This window comes from Diabrotica undecimpunctata, chromosome 8 (genome assembly GCF_040954645.1).
Source record: "Diabrotica undecimpunctata isolate CICGRU chromosome 8, icDiaUnde3, whole genome shotgun sequence".
NCBI lineage: Eukaryota > Metazoa > Arthropoda > Insecta > Coleoptera > Chrysomelidae > Diabrotica > Diabrotica undecimpunctata.
In genome coordinates, this window is record NC_092810.1 from 17,853,637 (window position 1) to 17,872,398 (window position 18,762).

Consider the following 18,762-nt stretch of genomic DNA (forward strand, 5'->3'; position numbering starts at 1 on the left):
TTAAGAGGAAAAACCTTCTAAAAATGTAAAAATAAATAAAACAACAGCTGTTAGCTATTAGTAGATATATTTTTAAAAAATGGTACAATGGATATTATCAAGAAAATTAGTATTTGGTGGGACAACCTTTGTTTTTTAGGACATACTCGATTCTGCGAAATATAAAGTTCACGAGACAAGCAAAATCTTCTGGTAATAACTCTAAAACATTGTTGAATAATGGCTTCTATCAGTTCTCTGTTCTTACTTGGGTTTCGGCGTGATACTAACACTTTCAGCCTTGACCATAAATTTTCTATTGGATTTAGATCGGGACTAATTCCAGACCAAGGCAGGACAGTAACGTCATGGTTTCTCAACCATTCCATGGAAGTCTTAGTCGTATGACAAGGCGCTCCAGCCTGCTGGAAGATCCATTGTTGGGCATCCCCTTCAAACAAATCTCTGAAGGTCGGCAGCAGTTTGGCTTGCAGTATCTCTTCCTGATATTTTTTGAATTAATATTGTCCTCTATTGTTGCTAAACGTCCAATTCCATTAGTACTCATACAAGCCCATACCATGACACTCACAGGATGCTTCATAGTGACTGTAATACACTGGGGCAAAAGGTCTTCCCCCGGTCCACTCTGTCACTCCCAAAGATCGAGCTTCTGGTTTTACCAGTCGAAAGTACCTTACTCCACTGTTCTTCTGTCCACCCTCTGTATGCCAAAGCCCAATCAATGCGTTTTTGCCTGTGTTTTTTGTTCAGAAACAGCTTCTTTTTAGGAGTTCGTGCTCGCAATCCATTTTCACACAACTTTCTTCTGGTAGTGCGGTCCGATATTTGTAAGCCAGTTGATTTGACAATAGCATTAATTTCTTCTGCGGATCTGCGACGATCTTTTAAAGAAAGTCGGCATATTCTACGCTTTTTGCTGATTTTGTCGTTCTAGTGTTATAACGTTTACAAACTTCCATTACACCTGATTTTGTGGCGCCACCACCGAATTTGCTTGCTATTTCTTGATATGTGTAACCTTCTTCTCGAAGGATTATTGCTTTGGCTCTCTTTCCTGGCGACCAGTCAATACGTTTTGGGTTTCTTGGTCCTATTTTCATTGAATCGACACCGATGTATTCCTCTCCGACAAGTAAACAATATCACCTTAGTAACAACTACTTGAAGTCACTAATAAGGACTGGAAGTCGCACGAAACTGTACTAAATGCTTCCAATTGGGTCGTTGACTGACTAGCAAAACCATAACGCAATACAGTATTGCCAATGTTGCCATTCACAAATCTCGAATTTTCGGCGTTTCGCTTGATATATAGTGAGAAATACATAAAATATTAAGCAGAAATATAAAACAATAAAATAAAAATATAATTGTACTGATAAACTATATAAATCACGATCATGAGACGAGTGTTGCTGGAAAAACGATAATTTTTGTAAAGTTTCCAGAATTTTGGTCACTAGTGTATTTGGTTTAATCTATATATTATATAGTTCATAGCTTATTCTCTTCTTCCTTTTGGTTTATTTATTTGTTCTTATTTTAATTTTTTGATAGAACAAGTGGTATTCATCTTATAAATTATTTGTTACACTTTTCTATTCTTGCTTCTGCTCCTTGTTCTTTATACTTTTTTCAAAATCTTTGGAACATTTTAAGAATATTATATTACATCATTGGAGTTATGTCCATCTCTGTATTAAAATGTCGTCTTAACAAAATCACTGATTTTACTTAACATCTAAATTAATATATCGACTCAAATGATACTTACTTGCTGCGATTTTCTGGAGGAACGCTTCTTCCATTGCCTTTGTTGATGTGCATGTCACGTACATGCCTAATCAATCTGGTAATATTAGGAAAAGGCGGAACGTTCTTCTTAGATCTGGCGCAGTTGCGCCAATAGCAATTGAATTCTGTCAAATTGTTTTCATGATAAAACGCTTGCACGTGCCCTTGCGACTCTTTATCTTTGACGCAATGTTCGATCAGATCGGATACCTCTTCAAACTGGTAGTCGCAGTTGTCCCACAAACATTCGAAAACCTTGAAAATATGAAATTTATTAGAAACTAAAATTAACTCTAAAACGAGTTGAAATATTATCGGAAACGAAATGGATGAGAAATCGTAATGGACGGAAACGTATGTAAATATCGCACCCCAGAAGAATAGTATCGTAACTTCAAAATCAACAATTCAAAACAACTCTCTAATTCTAAAAATATCTAACACCCTCTCGTAAAAAATTAATGACTCACTTGATCAACTGGTGGTGGAGGTGGAACCTGAACGACGGCTGGACTTCCACATTGATCTTGTTCTAACACCGACAACGCCTTGGTTTCTTCATTTAATTTGGAAGCCTTTTCTTCCCATTGCTGTTTCTCGCTAGTAGGTAGAGACTTCCATTCACTACCTACAATACGACTGATGTCCCCAAAAGTGGACTCTGGATTATTCTGAACGACCTGTTTGCGTACTTCTCTGGAGTACAATATGTAGCCAGTAACAACTTTGTTCTTGTTTGTTTTCTGTAGTAAAAGAATTTGTTAGAACAATAATATCGAATTGGCGATTGGAGTCAAAACTTAATAAACGATGATTTTTACTCTAGATCATAAAAGTTGGCATATTAACCTTATCCATATTAAATGTTTTCTGAAAACTCTTGATTATGTGGAAGAAATACACTCATGGAATTTTTCCGCAGTATTCAGTAAATATTTTAAAAGTGAAACATGTGTGAGGATTACATAAAAACGTGTGACTAATATATATCCATATAAAAACAGTGAAAATATTAACATTAACAGTTATTACCAAGGTGCATATAAGATCAAAATAGGTCAAGTTTGAGTTCATGCAGTTCACAATGCCTTTGATTCAGTAAAACAAAGATTCATATTTTCAAAACCTACGTCAACCTGATCTGTTTTGATTTTCTGCAACCCGAGTGTAAGAAACTTTTTTCCTTCTAATTCCGTTGCACATAATCAATGATAAAAATGTGTCGTTATAGTTTCGCTCAGTTAATAATCGTGAAGATAATATGTGTATATTTAACAATATTAATATATTTTTTAATAATAAATATTTTAATAATACAAAATTGTCGCCCACATACACTTATTGTGACTTTGTGATTGTTGTACAGGAAGCGCCAATTGTGATGAACTTTTATGTCACAGATTGTAAATTATCCATTTTAGCGGAATTCGTTAAATCAATCGTGGCAATGTAACAGTGGGTATGGCTGAATAAATAACAATAAAGACTTAGCAGTAACTAATAATAGTTACAGGTGTGCCACTGAATGATTGTCAAGCTTCGGATCGATTCTCAGGTCGGAGAATTCCGGTAACTCGAGGCGAAAATAAGCAATTTCACGAACCTTACCACATCTGAAGTTTGTTATATATGTATCTAAACGTAAATAATATTAATAAAGACAACAATCAAAATGAAATAAAGTTAAAAGTTGTTTTAACTTTACTGCCAACATAAATTTGAACAGCTGATCGATGACGTGAAACGAATTTAGTAGGAAAAATCGTATACACCTAACAAATTAACAAAATAATGAATAGTTATATTAGTATGTTCCATCAATCACTCATTCAATCACACAGTATTGCGTTTGATAGTTACCAATTTCTGCGATCCGAGTATTGATAATCCTAAATCAACATACCTTTTTGCTAGTAGGAACAGGAGTTGAGACAGGGGTGGAAACAGGGGTATTTGAAATAACAGCAGGTATTTCCCCTGAACCAACTGACGGTGGACCACCGTCGAGAGAATCTTCCATGGTTATATCCATGTCATTCATTTTTGTTAATTGTGGAGAAGCCTCCTGAAAATGGATTGTGTATACTTCCAAACCAACATTAAATGTTACCAATATAAATGTATTCCCATGTAACGCTTTCAAAATATTGAAATTCAAAAATAAATAATCTGGTAGAATAAAAATACGTATATTTACTAAATATAAGGAATACATTTATATATTCTACTGAATATTATATTTTGCTATAAAATAATTCCCTATTAAAAGAGGTGATTTGTCATTTGAAGTGCTAATCTAAGTAAAAAGCTGCAAAAATACAAAAAAAAAAAACTACATCTAAATAAAACGAACTGCTTAAACTAATTAATGCATTACAAAATGGCACTACTTCTAAACCAATACTTTTACTAGAACTTTTACTACAGACAATTATACAATAAAAAAAGAATGAACTCTGGTAAATTTGTAATGTCAATAATAGTGCATATTAAAAAACCAACACCGAAACAAGTTGATTTTAGATTTTAACTCTTAACTGGTCGCTGTGGCGTAAAAAGTATTTTTAAACAGGCAATTGGCCGACGGTGACCACCTATGTACCCTCCCACAATCATGTCTTCTATGTACAAGAAAAGTGACAATCCCGTTAGTTTCCATTTAGCATCGAAGCAGGGAGTTAGTTTGACTAAATTACTAATTGGTGAACAAAATACGCCACGCGCCATGAATTTTATTTTTTATTATTATTTTCTCCTAAATTTTAATGTTTTTGTGCCTGGATATAAATTGTAAACCTGATTTTTTTTGTTTTTTTGTAGTAATGAAAAAAATAACAGAAGAATGCATCTGACGAACTTATTAAAAATAGTAACCACAATTCAGATTCAGAACAAGAAGGGGATGATGAATACCAATTAGGACTGATTGGGGCACAACCAACTGAGAGAGGAGAGCCCACTTTGACTAGCCGTGACAAAAAAATGATGTGGTATGTACATACCACATCATTCCAGTAAGAAGCACATTTGCTGCAAAACTGCTGCTAAAAAATATTGTAAAAATTTTTTCTCTTTGCCTTATAAAAAAAGAGGAAGTATCTGATGAACTCGGCACATTTTTTTCATTTTTTATGCAATAGATGATAGAAGAAATTCTAAATTATACAAATGCTTTAAACATACAACTTTTAAAGAAATATGAGCGGCCGACGGCACTGGAATGACCATTTTTCAGGCCAATATGGGCTATAAAAGATCTTTGTTTATGCTTAGATCAATGAGATTTGACAACAAAGACAACTGTTCGCAAAGAAAGCTAGAGGACAAACTGGCCTCTATCAGACAAATTTTGGACAAATTTGTGAAAAACTGTTTAAAAAATTATTCACTAGGGGATCGCATGACAATTGACTAGACATTGGTTCCTTTCCTAGTTTTTTTTGAGCAGTTCATATACAAACTTTCATAAAAAAATAAAAATTGGGAGTTCAACTTTCATTATAAGAAAAACTTCTTCAAGATTTTCCCACCTAATAACTGAATGTAAACAACTGTCTGAAATGTGCTTCAGCAACTATATTATAACTCCTTATTTTATCAAGTTCAATCTGCAACAAATAGTCAAGACATAGCTAATTTATTTATGAACTTCTTCCAAGCTGTATAGTCACCAAATAACAACAACCTTTACATACCTACCCATCCATTAAATAGCAACTTTAGTACAAATATGTGTCCTTCTAAGATTACCACGACCGATATTTTTAATGGCGTAAATGAGCTGCCCAATAAGCTTACTGCTGGTAAAGATGGAGTGCCTAAAATGTGTCTGTACCCTTGTAATGCCATTTGTTATATTGTTTAATAGATCTCTGGAAACCTCTGTGTTTCCTTCTTCATGGAAAGAAAGTTATGTTGTTCCTATATTTAAAAATGGTCAGAAAGACAATATTGAAAATTATCGTAGCAATTATATACAATCTGCAATCCCTACGCTCTTCAATTGTCTTATAGCAAAGCAACTTTCTTGGTTATTTAAAGGCTTAATATCTCAATCACAACATGGTTTTCATAGCAAAAAATCCACTGTAACAAACTTGGTTTGCTATCAATCTGATATATATTATTTCATATGGAAGACTGTAAACAAGTAGATGCAATATACACAAATTTTTCCAAAGCATTTGATCATGTAGATTACCAAATACTCTTGGGCAAATTAATTTATGTAGCTTTTCATGTCAGGTTTGTTGAATGGATTAAAAACTCTACATGGGAGAAGTCAAAGAGTCAAGGTAAGTTGTCATCTGTCTCGACAGTATCTCAATAACATCTGGAGTTCCTCAAGGAGGCGACACTTCTCCATTTCTTTTTAACATCTTCGTTAACAACATGACTTCCTGTTTCCTGAATAGCAAATGTCTAATGTTGGCAGATGACTTGAAATCTTGGAATGTTATAGATAGCTTAAAAGATCAAGCCTTGCTACAAGATGACTTAGGACAGTCTACAAAATTGGTGCAATCACAACAAACTCCACTTAAATGTAAAAAAAATATTGTTTTATAAGTTTTTCTCGTAAAGTCAATAGAATTGGAACAAGCTATACTATTAGTAATCAGCCAGTGAATTGTTTCTTCTATTCAGGATTTGGGTGTTATTTTTGATGAGCCTACTTTCTGTGAGCACATAAACTCTATTTCAATAAAGGCTTAAACTTCTTGGTTTCGTTAGTAGAAATTGCAAGTATTTTTCCATTGATTCAACAAGATTAGTGTATTGTTGCATAGTTAGAACTATTTTGGAATACTATTCAGTCATTTGGTCACCCTATTTTAAGAACAATATTGATACCATAGAAAGAGTCCAGCATAAATTTTTGATATATTGTGCTTACCATGTCCACACTACTATTGAAAATCATGATTATTCCCGTATCAAACAACAAATTTCTTTACCCTCATTCAAGAACCATCGTGATATGTCAGAAGCTACATTTATATATAAGATCATACATGGATTTATTGATTGTCTTGTCATTAGTATGTAAGATTTTTAGTCTTATTTTAAACTTTTTAATATTGATTTTATATTATAAGTAATTTCAAGTTTTGAATCCTATGAAACTGTGATATTGTATATTATGCATTGTGTATTCTATATAAATCTATGTAACAAATACGAGGATGTGCTGATATCTAGTTAGCCTAGACCAATTCCAACAAGTGTGTAGCAACTAAGAATACCGTATACTATATACTAATGCCAACATAGCGAGGCATTGACAACTCCAATGCCTTTAATTTGGGCGAGGGACTATTTGTTGAGTGGCAGAATATAAAAAGTGCTATGTAACAATGTGCCAAATGCAGAAGATATTACATGTTGGGTTCCTCAGGGGTTTATGTTGGGACCAACTTATTTCCTGGTATATATGAATTCATTATCCAATTTACCACTTGCAATTCTTGATGTATCTGTGTGTTGATAACACTGGTCTTCTGTATGCCAATAACGATCCCAGAAAATTAGAAAGTGATGTAGAAAAAGACTTGATTTAAATAGATGAGTTGTTTAAGTATTACATACTCAAACTTAAGTATCAGTATGAATAAGTTCAGCTGTATGATAATTTCAAATGTATGTGTACATAGGGATGTGCAATTGAACTTAAAAATACAAATTTAATAAAAAGCAGATTATCAAATATCTTTCGAGATTATTTAGATAAACAAATTACCTACGAACAACACATATTACAGATATGTCTCAAAATAGCTTATATAGATTATAAGTCTTATGATAACATGGTGTATTATTCCCTAATAAACTCCAATTTGTCTTACTTAACTATCATATGGTGAAATGCCTATCATAAACAGCTTCAGTCTCTTATGTCAGTGAGCATAGAAGTCAGCTTTCTCAAGTAAATATTACCTGAATACTTGATGGAAGATGTACATGACTACCATAATAGGCAAAGAATATGAACTTCACTTGCACAAAGAAGCATAATACTCAAACGCTCTTGAATAATAAGCTGCCCAGTAATATCAAGGAAAGTCAACTAGAAAGATTTAAATTTCAATTAAAACAATTACTTTTTGACAAATACTTTTAGACCAATAAGTTTTGAATAATTTTAAATTTCTTAATTGTGCTTTGTATAGTTTAAGTTAATAGAAAAAATGTTTCTTTGTTAACATTGACTAGTTATCACATTTTATAACTGAAAATATCTTATTTAAATGTATCTAAAGCCATTAATGTAGTACTTATAAAACCAACATAGCTACATCATCCTTTATTGATTGTTGAATAAATAAACTTACAAGTATAACAACCAAAGGAACACAAGGTTATGGTGGAGAAGAGATGTAATGAAAAGAGTCAATAAAGGAGTAACTGAATAGGTACAAACTCACAGAAGGAATAGAAAAAGCTATCAGTAATCTAATTGATCAAACAAAAAGGATATGACCTACTTACTTCAAGCTATATATATAGTGATTGAAAGTTATTAATGATACTGACATGCTAGATAAAATTTCCAAGTTACCTGCAATTTATCTTTACAATACCTACCTTTACAATAAACTCGAGAAAAATTATTGATTTTTTTGTGTAATGGAAGGTACAACAATATAACTAGCAAAAACTAAGTAACTGTTTGTTATATTAAACTTTAATGACTTGTCTTGGGTGTGACTAATAAATATTAAATTGTTCAACTATACAGTTAAATATTTCTAAATGAATTAGAAAAAATAACAAAAACATTTAAGTAATGATTGGTTATAAATAATTAATGATGCTTTTAATGCTACACTAAAACCTTTTATCAGGTTTTCATTATATTTTTCTCCTAACTACACTGTCTAAAACCAGTTCTGCACTATCTCATACAAATGAATAATACTAATCATTTAAAATAGAACAAAGAACTTTTGAAGGATATACATTAAGAACATTAGAAAGATATTACCTATATTGAATTAAATAAATCCACTATTATAAAAATCAAGAAGGTATTAGAAAGTAAAAAAAAAAATATGAAACAACTTCATTTTTATACTTAATCTAAAAACAGTTATTTTTGATAAATGACTTCCATGATGGTTTTAAGTTTATTGACCCAAAATCAGACTATAAATTTAGCTAAAATAGCACACAAATTAAATATAGCAGTCAAAAAAATTCCGCTAGACAACGCCTTGTTACCCTTCTCTTGAATTTTTCATAAATTCTATAATCACAAAAAATTACAATTAAACGTTTATTTTACCAGAATCTCCTTATATACACAGACGAAATATATCACGTAAAACACTTCAAAATGTGTAAAATTCACCACTTTTAATAATAGAAAGTTATTTTTACATTTTAAATTATAAACTCTGCTTAGGCACAGGTCATTAAAAAAAGCCTGAATATTATATTTACATTTCCAGGAAAAGGAGCACTATCCATTGCAGTTTCCATATTACCACGATTTTAAGCGATATAAACCATTCACATTATATAAAAACAAGAATTTATTCGAAGAAATTTACCAAAAATTTATTAAAACTATCGAAAAAGCTTTTTTATCTCCATTTCACCATCATTACACCAGCTTGTGTTTTTGACAATTTCTGACAGAAGTTGAGGTTAATGTCGTATCATGACACGGCGCTAAATTTGAATTCACTCATTTATCGACACGTAAGCACGTCTACAAGGGGAGGTCGAAAAATTATAGGAAAAGTACCTGACATTTTTTTCTGGGTTGATGAATAGTTATGGTTTTTTTTTACTTAATTTGAACTATATAGAAGAAAATATTCCGTCTTTATTATGGAAATATGTGCAACTTAAGAAATATTGATAGGAAGATATAAAGAGATTAATGCAATGCCAGGAATTTGAACATTTTGAACAAATAACAAATAGTGATGTTGCGAAAGTAATATGGTTAATTAAAGACGGTAAAGTCAAAGGAACGGACAATAACAATGCAGAATTCATGAAGAAAATAGAAAACAAAGGCAACAAATAGAAAAAAGATCATTAATCAAACAGCATTCATAGTTACCATCGATAGAACCCATAGAACCTGACGACATCAAAATCAAGATAGGATTAAGACAAAAGTGCAATTATTGTCGCCTCTACCGTTTAACGCGTATTTAAAAAAGTATTTCAAGAACTTCAAAATAGTATGGATAGGGTTAAAAAAAAAACAATTAAAAAATACGGACAACAAATCTTAATTCTAAATGGACAACATATAAAAAATCCAAAATCACAAACCAAACTGGAAAGATACATATAATATGTGAATTGTATTAAAAAACATAAACATGCACATATCTTGGAACAATTATCTTAGAAGATAGGGATCATTCTATCTGAGGACATATTTTTTTTTTAATGCCAAAACCATTAGGCCAAATTAGGCCATTTGAAGCAGTTTAAAAATGAACACCTAGGATCCACAGAACAAGAAATAAATGATAATTTCAGTGGACCAGAAACCCAAATTCACAACACAGCCAATAATATAGATCTCTTCTTCTTCTTTTTATGTAGACATGACTCTGCCATCAATGTTTCTAAGTGTTTTCATCTCTGCTGTTTCTAACATCCATTTTGTCCTCTCTGTGTCACGTCGTGTCTCTGCCGCGTATGTCATTATTGGTCTGAAGACTGTTTTGTAAATTCTGCCTTCCATTTCTTTCCTGATATTGTCATTTCTCCATATTGTTTCATTCAGGCAGCATGCGGCTCTGTTTGCTCTATTCACTTGATCTTTCACTCCTGTTTCGAGCTTTCCGTAGCTAGATAATGTGATGCCTATATATTTAAAATCCATGATTTGTTCTATTATCTGACCTTCCAGCTCCAATTTACGTTTTAGTAAATATTGCATTTTCACTTTGGGAGAGTAGTATTGAGTCGCCTGCATAGCAGATTATTTTAACTAATTTTTCTCCCATTTAGTATCCTTTTTTAGTTCTTACTTTTTTAGTATTTCATCCCTGATGAGGTTGAACAATAAAGGACTCAGAGAATCTCCCTGTATTATCCGATTACCGGCTTCAGTTAGTTCTTCTTCTACTTTTACATTTATTGTGTTGTTTTGTCTTCCTACGCTTCTTCTGCCTTTGATTTTAACCTGCATTATATTCCTTAGTAGTTCGTATTTTTCACCTCTCATGATGTGCCCCAAGTATTCCAATTTCCTGATTTTTGTGGAATTTAAAACTTCGCATTGTTTTCCTAGTTGTTCGAGAACTTGTTCGTTTGTTTTACGATCCATCCATATTTTCAAAATACGTCGGTAACACCACATTTCGAATGCTTCTAGGTTGTTAATGTTGGATTTTTTAAGTGTCCAAGCTTCAACCCCATACAAAAGAGTAGAGAAAATATAACATCGAACCACTCTTATTCGGAGCGATATATTGATATCGCGATTACAAAAAAGTTTTCTTTTGTCTGATCAGTATCTTCTGTGATCCATGCTCCAAGGTATTTGTACGAAGATATTTGTTCAATTTCTGTATTACCTAGTACTAGTTAAACTTTGATGTTTTGTGCTTTTGTAAATACCATGAACTTGGTTTTCTTCAAATTTATTTTTAGTCCATAATCGTTGCAATATATATTTAGTTGTTCAGCAAGGTGTTGAAGTTCTTCTAGTGTTCCTGCCAGAAGGACGGTGTCGTCATCATATCCTATGTTATTAAGTGGCTCACCGTTTATTATAAGGCCCTCACTGACCTCGGCAAGCGCTAATTCTGAGATGGCTTCACTGTATAAATTGAATAACAAGGGTGATCAAATACACCCTTCTGAGATGGCTTCACTGTATAAATTGAATACCAAGGGTGATAAAATCCACCCTTGGCGGACCCCACGCCGAATCTGGATAGCCTCGGTCAGTTCATTTTCAACTTTCAATTTTGCTGTTTGGTTCCAAGTTTCTGTTCCTGTTTGGTTCCTAGTTCTATGAAAATTAATGAACTAGTTCAATTAGTTCAGTTGAAAGAATCGTTCATTTGAACTATTTCGATGGTGAACTACACATCCCTACTCTGCATCACATCTTCGTTTGCCGTAACAGGTTTGGAAAAAACGTGATTTTTAATGTAACCCCAAATGCCAAAATATAAAGGAGCCAAGTCAGTAGAGCAAGGTGACAAAGAAACGGGCCCTGATCGGCAATCCATCTAATATCAAACATGTAAATATGTTGAGCAACAGGCCAACGTTATGAGGAGGTGCTTCATCTTGCTGAAACCACAGCCTGAAGCTGCCTCTTCTTAGCCGTAGTATGTAACGCCGGTCGTATGGCTGCTTCTAAAAGGTGGCAATATTTTAGCAAAAATTTTATCATCTTTTATTGCATAAGAAACATTAAAACTCCAATTATCTTGGAAATAACATTCTCTACTAACATGTAGATTTTCATTAGACCAAAATGGGAATTATGTCGGTTAAATAATCAATTCTTGCTAAACTTTGCTCATTGTCTCATTAGACCATATAACTTTTTTTATGAAGTTTTCATCCTATTGGGTCTTTATTAAAAACCATTCACAGAATTGTACCCTTCGAGGAAGACCACATAATTGTATGTGTTGCACCAAATGATATGAAAATGGTTTCCATTTGAGGTTTTTTTTTAAATGCGATGAATTGTTTTCGTCGTCAAAGTAATATCTCTCTTACAATCTCTAATTGAGGCATTTTAAGAGGCCGTAATATAACCCAAAACATTAATTACGTTTATGTCACTGTTTACTAGTAGTTTACTTTTATTATTTTTTGTCTTTAATTGACAAAACTGTTTTTACTAGTTTTTAAGCAATCTTCTTACAATATCACCAGTTGCATTTAGTCGATTTCGATATCTTTCTGATTTTACTTAAAGTAAATAATAATAGGATTAAAAAAATCATCATTAGTAAATCCTACATTTGACATTATTTACTGTAAAATACAAACTGGTGAAGGAAACTGTCAAAACGATACATATAAACAATTAAGTTCTAACTATAAAATCTTTGAAAGCTATGGCATACCCTTTACTAACATTGAAATAATTAAGTGTTATGTTTCATCTTAGATAATAAAATATCTCAAAAGTGGTTGGATTTGGGTATTAGGATATAGGATTTGCATCAGATTATAGACTTATAGACTTTGAAGCTATTTATCTCAAAATCAGACTTGTGTGGTTTGACTATTTTTTGCAAAACACTATCCAATTAATAGTGAAAGGATAGATTGAGGAAAAAAGGGGACTAGGAAGGAAAAACTATCGTGACTAAGAAACATTCGACAATGCACAGGGCTAAATTTCGAACAGCTGAAGACAGAGAGATATTGTAGAAGACAGAGAAGCAATTGTAGTAGCCAACCTCCATCGGGGAGAGGGAACTTTCTTACACAAGAAGAAAAAACATAATGCATTTAAAAACGTGATGTTTCCATTTGACGCGATCGTCAAACGAACTATACGATTACCTGAAATCTTGTAAAAACATGTTTATAAAAAATTAAAAATTCATGGTAAGTGCCATATAGAAGGTTGTAAGTTTAACGCGAATTAGAAACATTACATAATATTAATGGGATACAACCCAAATGTTCTGTGCAGTAGTATAAAAGATTAGAATAGTAGCAGAAAATGACCAATACAAGTTGTCCAATATGTTGAATAATCGACAAATCTGAAAGAAAAGTTACAAAATGATATGTTATCCGATTCTATCGATACGGAACATAAATCCCAAAAATCAATGTTAAAGTCTGTAAAAAGCTACTTCTACACATATAAATACCTATAAATGTAAATGCAATGGATATTCAAAAGTAAATAAGTATCTTTTTAGTTTAATAAATCTTTCTCAATTAATTCCTGAAGAAACGACATTTAGATATAACAAAACGTTGAATGAAATTTATAAATTAATCTAATATACAGGGTGTTTCAAAAAGGTATGTCATAAATTAAATCACGCATTCCGGGGACAAAAATAAAATGATTGAATCTAACTTACCTTAGTACAAAAGTGTACACAAAAAAAGTTACAGCCCTTTTAAGTTACAAAACAAAAATTGTTTTTTTGCATTATCTCCTAAACTACTTGACATTTTTAATAAAAATGGACACGTTATTTTCTTGTTCTGAAAGCGTGCAGCCCTAAATCCCCCCAAACTTTTGAGTACGTTCAAATCAAATAAATTTTGTGGCATCATTAGTTTAACACATTATTTTTAAAACTTTTTTGCCTCATCACTAGTTTTTTCCTAGTTGGCCACGGATACAATAATTACAAACAGTTCCATCAATAATGGTCAATAATTTGAAGCTATCATTTATTGTGTGAATATGATTAATATTAAAAATTTTGATATTACACGTAGATGGCCAACACATTTCAGGAAATGGCAGATATGCATTTAACTTTGGGTAAGTTGGATCAGATTAAATTATGATTTCAATAAACTATCGGGAATATCGTAGGTGAATGTCAAGGAAATATGCAGTAGCCGCAAGGCGTTATGCAGTAAAATACCCCAATCGAAATACACCCGATAGACGATTATTTCTGACCATTGATCGTCGTTTACGGGAAACGGGTACATTCCAATCGCAAGTTGCTGGCAATAGTGGTCGTCCAATAATGGATGCAACTGATGAAGACATTTTAGATATCATTGAAGAAGTCCCTGGAACAAGTACAAGGGTAATAGCTGCTCAACTAAATGTTCCTCGCGTAAAGGTTTGGAGGCGTTTGAAGGATCAGCTGCTTAAACCCTATCACTTAACAACGGTTCAAGAATTGGTTGAAGATTATCCTAAAAGGATTGGATTTTGCGATTGGTTGTTAATGGAAAACACTCGAAATGTTAATTTTATTAGAAATATTTTGTTTACCGACGAGGCTACCTTCAGTAGAAATGGAATAACAAACCATCATAACGAGCACATTTGGGCCGACGAAAATCCTCACGCCAAAAAAACGACTCATCACCAAAGGACTTTCAAAGTTAATGTTTGGGCAGGAATTGTTGATAACAATCTAATAGGCGGAGTATTTCTTCCCAACAATTTAAATGGCGATAATTATTTGCAGTTCTTGGCAAACGATTTACAAGAGTATTTGGAAGAAGTGAATATTGCAATAAGGCAAAATATGTGGTTTCTACAAGATGGCGCTCTACCGCATTACAGTAATGAAGTAGGGGAATACCTTTGCAGGCAGTATCCTGGTCGGTGGATTGGAAGGGGTCGTGACGCACATATTTCTTGGCCACCCAGAGGTCCAGGTCTTAACCCCATGGACTTTTGCTTTTGGGGGTTTATGAAAGAGAAAGTGTATTCTGTAACAATAGAGGACGAACAACAATTGAGGGTTAGAATAATTGAAGCTGCAAATCAGTCTCGTCAGAAAAATATGATTTTTCAGCGCATTCGGTTTTCCTTATTAAAACGATAACAAATGTGTCGAATGTGTATTGAAGAAAATGGGGGACATTTTGAACATTTATTGTAATATCATATTTATAGAGGGTATAGACATTTTTTGTACTTGTTAATTCGTTTAAGCCATTTATTTAGTTGCACGTAATTTTTTAAAGGTTAATGAAAAGGGCCGTAACTCAATAAAAACTGTTTTTGAAAAAAGTGATGAGGCAAAAAAATTTTAAAAATAATGTGTTAAACTAATGATGCCACAAAATTCATTTGATTTGAACGTACTCAAAAGTTTGGGGGGATTTAAGGCTGCACACCCCCCTTAAAATTTTTCTGTGCGCTTAGATTTTGTTGTTTCTTTTGTATGAAAAATGCTTTCAAAACAATAAAGTAGCGTTTCCATTTTTATTATAAAATTTCAAGTAGTTTAGGAGATAATGCAAAAAACAATTTTTATTTTGTAACTTCAAAGGGCTGTAACTTTTTTTGTGTACACTTTTATACTGAGGTAAGTTGGATTCAATCAATTTATTTTTGTCCCCGGAATGCGTGATTTAATTTATGACATACCTTTTTGAAACACCCTGTATAATGTAAGTAAGTGTAATGGTACACAATTCAAACTAGAAATCAATTTACTAAATTTTTGGTAGCGGAAGCGTAATATTCTTTGTGTGATTTTTAAATACATGCTATATACACATCAAATGGCGAAGCAATTGCCATGCAAAAAAGATACAAAATAGAAAACTTTATATATCATTCAAGAAGTCGATCATATAAGAAGGTATGTTACAAAGAAAATCTAATTAAGAAGCACATTCTATAATAAAAATAAAACTAAAATTATGTTGGCATTAATAGCAAATGATGGACTCATACAAAGCTTTCAAATAAATTAAATAAATATTGCGCTTTCAAATACAAGGTTAGTAATACAGTTAGAGTTGGTACATATAACATCACTTTAAGAGAGTTTTAGTGTAGGAAATAATTCGTAAAATACAAATAATTCTTGAAATATGAATCAACTCTAACGCAATTCTATTATACCCCAACCCTATACCTATTCAGTGTTAACTGTTTCAGTTTTGTATTTGCACAGTTTAAATTAGTAAGTAAAACACAATCTCAAAGCAACTAATCTAAAAATATCTATGATACCAAAAATACTCAGTTTTTCTTCGCTTTTTAATTATACATCCACTAATTGTACATGTAGAATTTAAAGTAAACGAAACCGTGTACATCTAGTTCAATTTTAATACATAAATGTTAAAACATATTCGTTTTTTAGATAATTATCAACCATAGAAAGGAAGTTTATATAAAACCGCCCACATTCAATGTAACACTCATTCAATTATTTATTGATGAACAACGAAAATATAAAACTGAATAGAAGACATGACATGTTTATTTGTACATATAAACAAAAAAGAACAAGTAATGTAGTTTATCTAGAGCCAAAAAATAAACTACTCTCCAAAACACACCACCTCAAATGTACCATAAATTTTAACCCTTTCAGTCATGTTGGGGTTAACCCATTAATTTGAATGCATATATACAAGAATAAACCAGTTTAAAGAAATTTACATTCTATAAGTATTATACTTCTGCGTTTTGTACCTAGATGGCGCATGGATGGTTTTATTCTAAAAGAAAATTAATATCAAAAAAAGCAATATGGTGGCAATTGCATTGTTCGTAAGAGGTAAGTGTACTTGTTTCTTCAAATATCAGTTTGAATAAAAGTCAGTCGCGGTTTATATTTCAGTGCAATGTTGAAAGTAGTGTTACTTCGTACTAATTGCGAATATATTTTATTGAAATTTGGCTTTTTTCAAATATAGAAGTGTACCTCAAATTCGATGGGCACAATTGTATCCAAAACGACTAAGTGTTATTTTTATTTTCAGAGTAAAGTGCCACCAATAAAATATTTAACGGAGAAGGAACTACTAGAAGAGCTAGAAAAACTGTCCGACATAGGATGTGTTAGTGATGACAGTCACTGCGAAGAAGAAATATAAGTAAGGCAGAGAATTGGCCATATAATAGATGAGGATAGGATGACTAAGAGGAGGAGAATAATGGGAAAGAAAAGGAGGATGATGATGAACAAGGCGAAAACGATAATAACTTCATCACTTTTTATTTAACACCCTGGTTGTACAGGAAAATCAAGATGGAAATGTCAGAAGTGCAATGTCCATTTGTGCCTTCAAACGGAAAGAAATTGCTTTATGTTTCATATGCCCTAGTTTTTAGATTTGTTAAGTACTTTTGGAGTACAAATGAACCCATAATAAATTTTTTTATACATACATGTTATATTTTTTTTAATGTCCAAAAAGTGTTATGTATATGAACTGTTTTAAGTACATTTTAGGCAAAAAATATTTTTTCGTTTGCTGAAAAAAAAAGCGGTACTGAAAGAGTTTTAAACTATTTTTCATCTGAACCGTTGATTGGATTAAGATGATTTTTGTTTTCACATTGTAGGTCTATTTCTTAAGAATTACCGTAGTAATGTTTTCTAAAGATAGCTCTATATCTAGGGTATGCGAGTCTCATACTATACAAGTCCGTGTTGCATGGCATATCTCTTGCCTAGCCTGATCTGTTTACATCAGAGCTGTTATTGTGCAATTTTGAGATACCACTTTCAGAAGAAATATACCAAAATATTAACTTTAGATATTTCACTTGGAAATTTCAGTCCAGCCTTAAATATATTCAAATATAAATCACAAATTATAACATCCAATAAATAACATTTACACTTACACAATACGGTTAAGTTTTATTCTAAAGTATAAATTTTGTTATATTGGCAACATGAATTTTGACAATAAATTGCATCATAATAGCAAGAAAAATAGAACACGTTCTAATTTTTCGTCTAGCACATGTATATTGCTTGGAAATATCGCGTGTGCATGCGTAGTTGCATAATCTGTCTTGCATAGCATTACACAATGTAAAGTCGACTTAAGAAATGTCATATGCCACCCATATACGGGGGTGTAAAAATAAAGTTGGGGTTTTTCATCTTAGTTTTCAACACCCTGTGGAATTTATTAGAAACAAACGCTATCTTATTAATATTGCGAGATAGCTTCATCTTTTCTCGACATTTTCGTGGAAAAATCTCGATATCTATTATCAAAAAAGAAAAGTAAGTTCAAAACATAACGTTGTTTTATTGAATTTATTACTCACTAATGGAATATAAACAGTTAGTTGGCTATGAAAAATAAAAAAAAATTGATAGGAGAGTTTTAGGCTGACAATAATGTTTACAATTCAATAAAATATTTTACTGTACTTCAACCGTACTTCAAGAAATCTGAGCTGATATGAGTGTGTGCAGGCAATTACTTTAGCTGATGGAGAATTAAGTTATTGTGAAATAGGCGTGAGGTTAAGAATATCTCGTACTAAACACCTCGGGTCGTTAAATGTTTTCAAGAAACAAACGACCATAC

The 18,762-nt window shown here is 32.2% G+C and overlaps 1 protein-coding gene across 4 annotated transcripts in view; it reads right to left on the bottom strand.

Moving 5' to 3' along the window:
• polybromo (protein) overlaps positions 1-18,762 on the bottom strand; it is an 88,992-nt gene that overhangs the window by 16,006 nt on the left and 54,224 nt on the right. For all 4 annotated transcript variants that reach the window (XM_072539761.1, XM_072539765.1, XM_072539763.1 and 1 more), the window contains exons 16-18: positions 3,701-3,862; positions 2,268-2,540; positions 1,778-2,052 (exon numbers count right to left, since the gene is read on the bottom strand). In XM_072539761.1, coding sequence (XP_072395862.1) covers positions 1,778-2,052; positions 2,268-2,540; positions 3,701-3,862 — 710 coding nt within the window. The remainder of the gene's footprint in view (positions 1-1,777; positions 2,053-2,267; positions 2,541-3,700; positions 3,863-18,762) is intronic.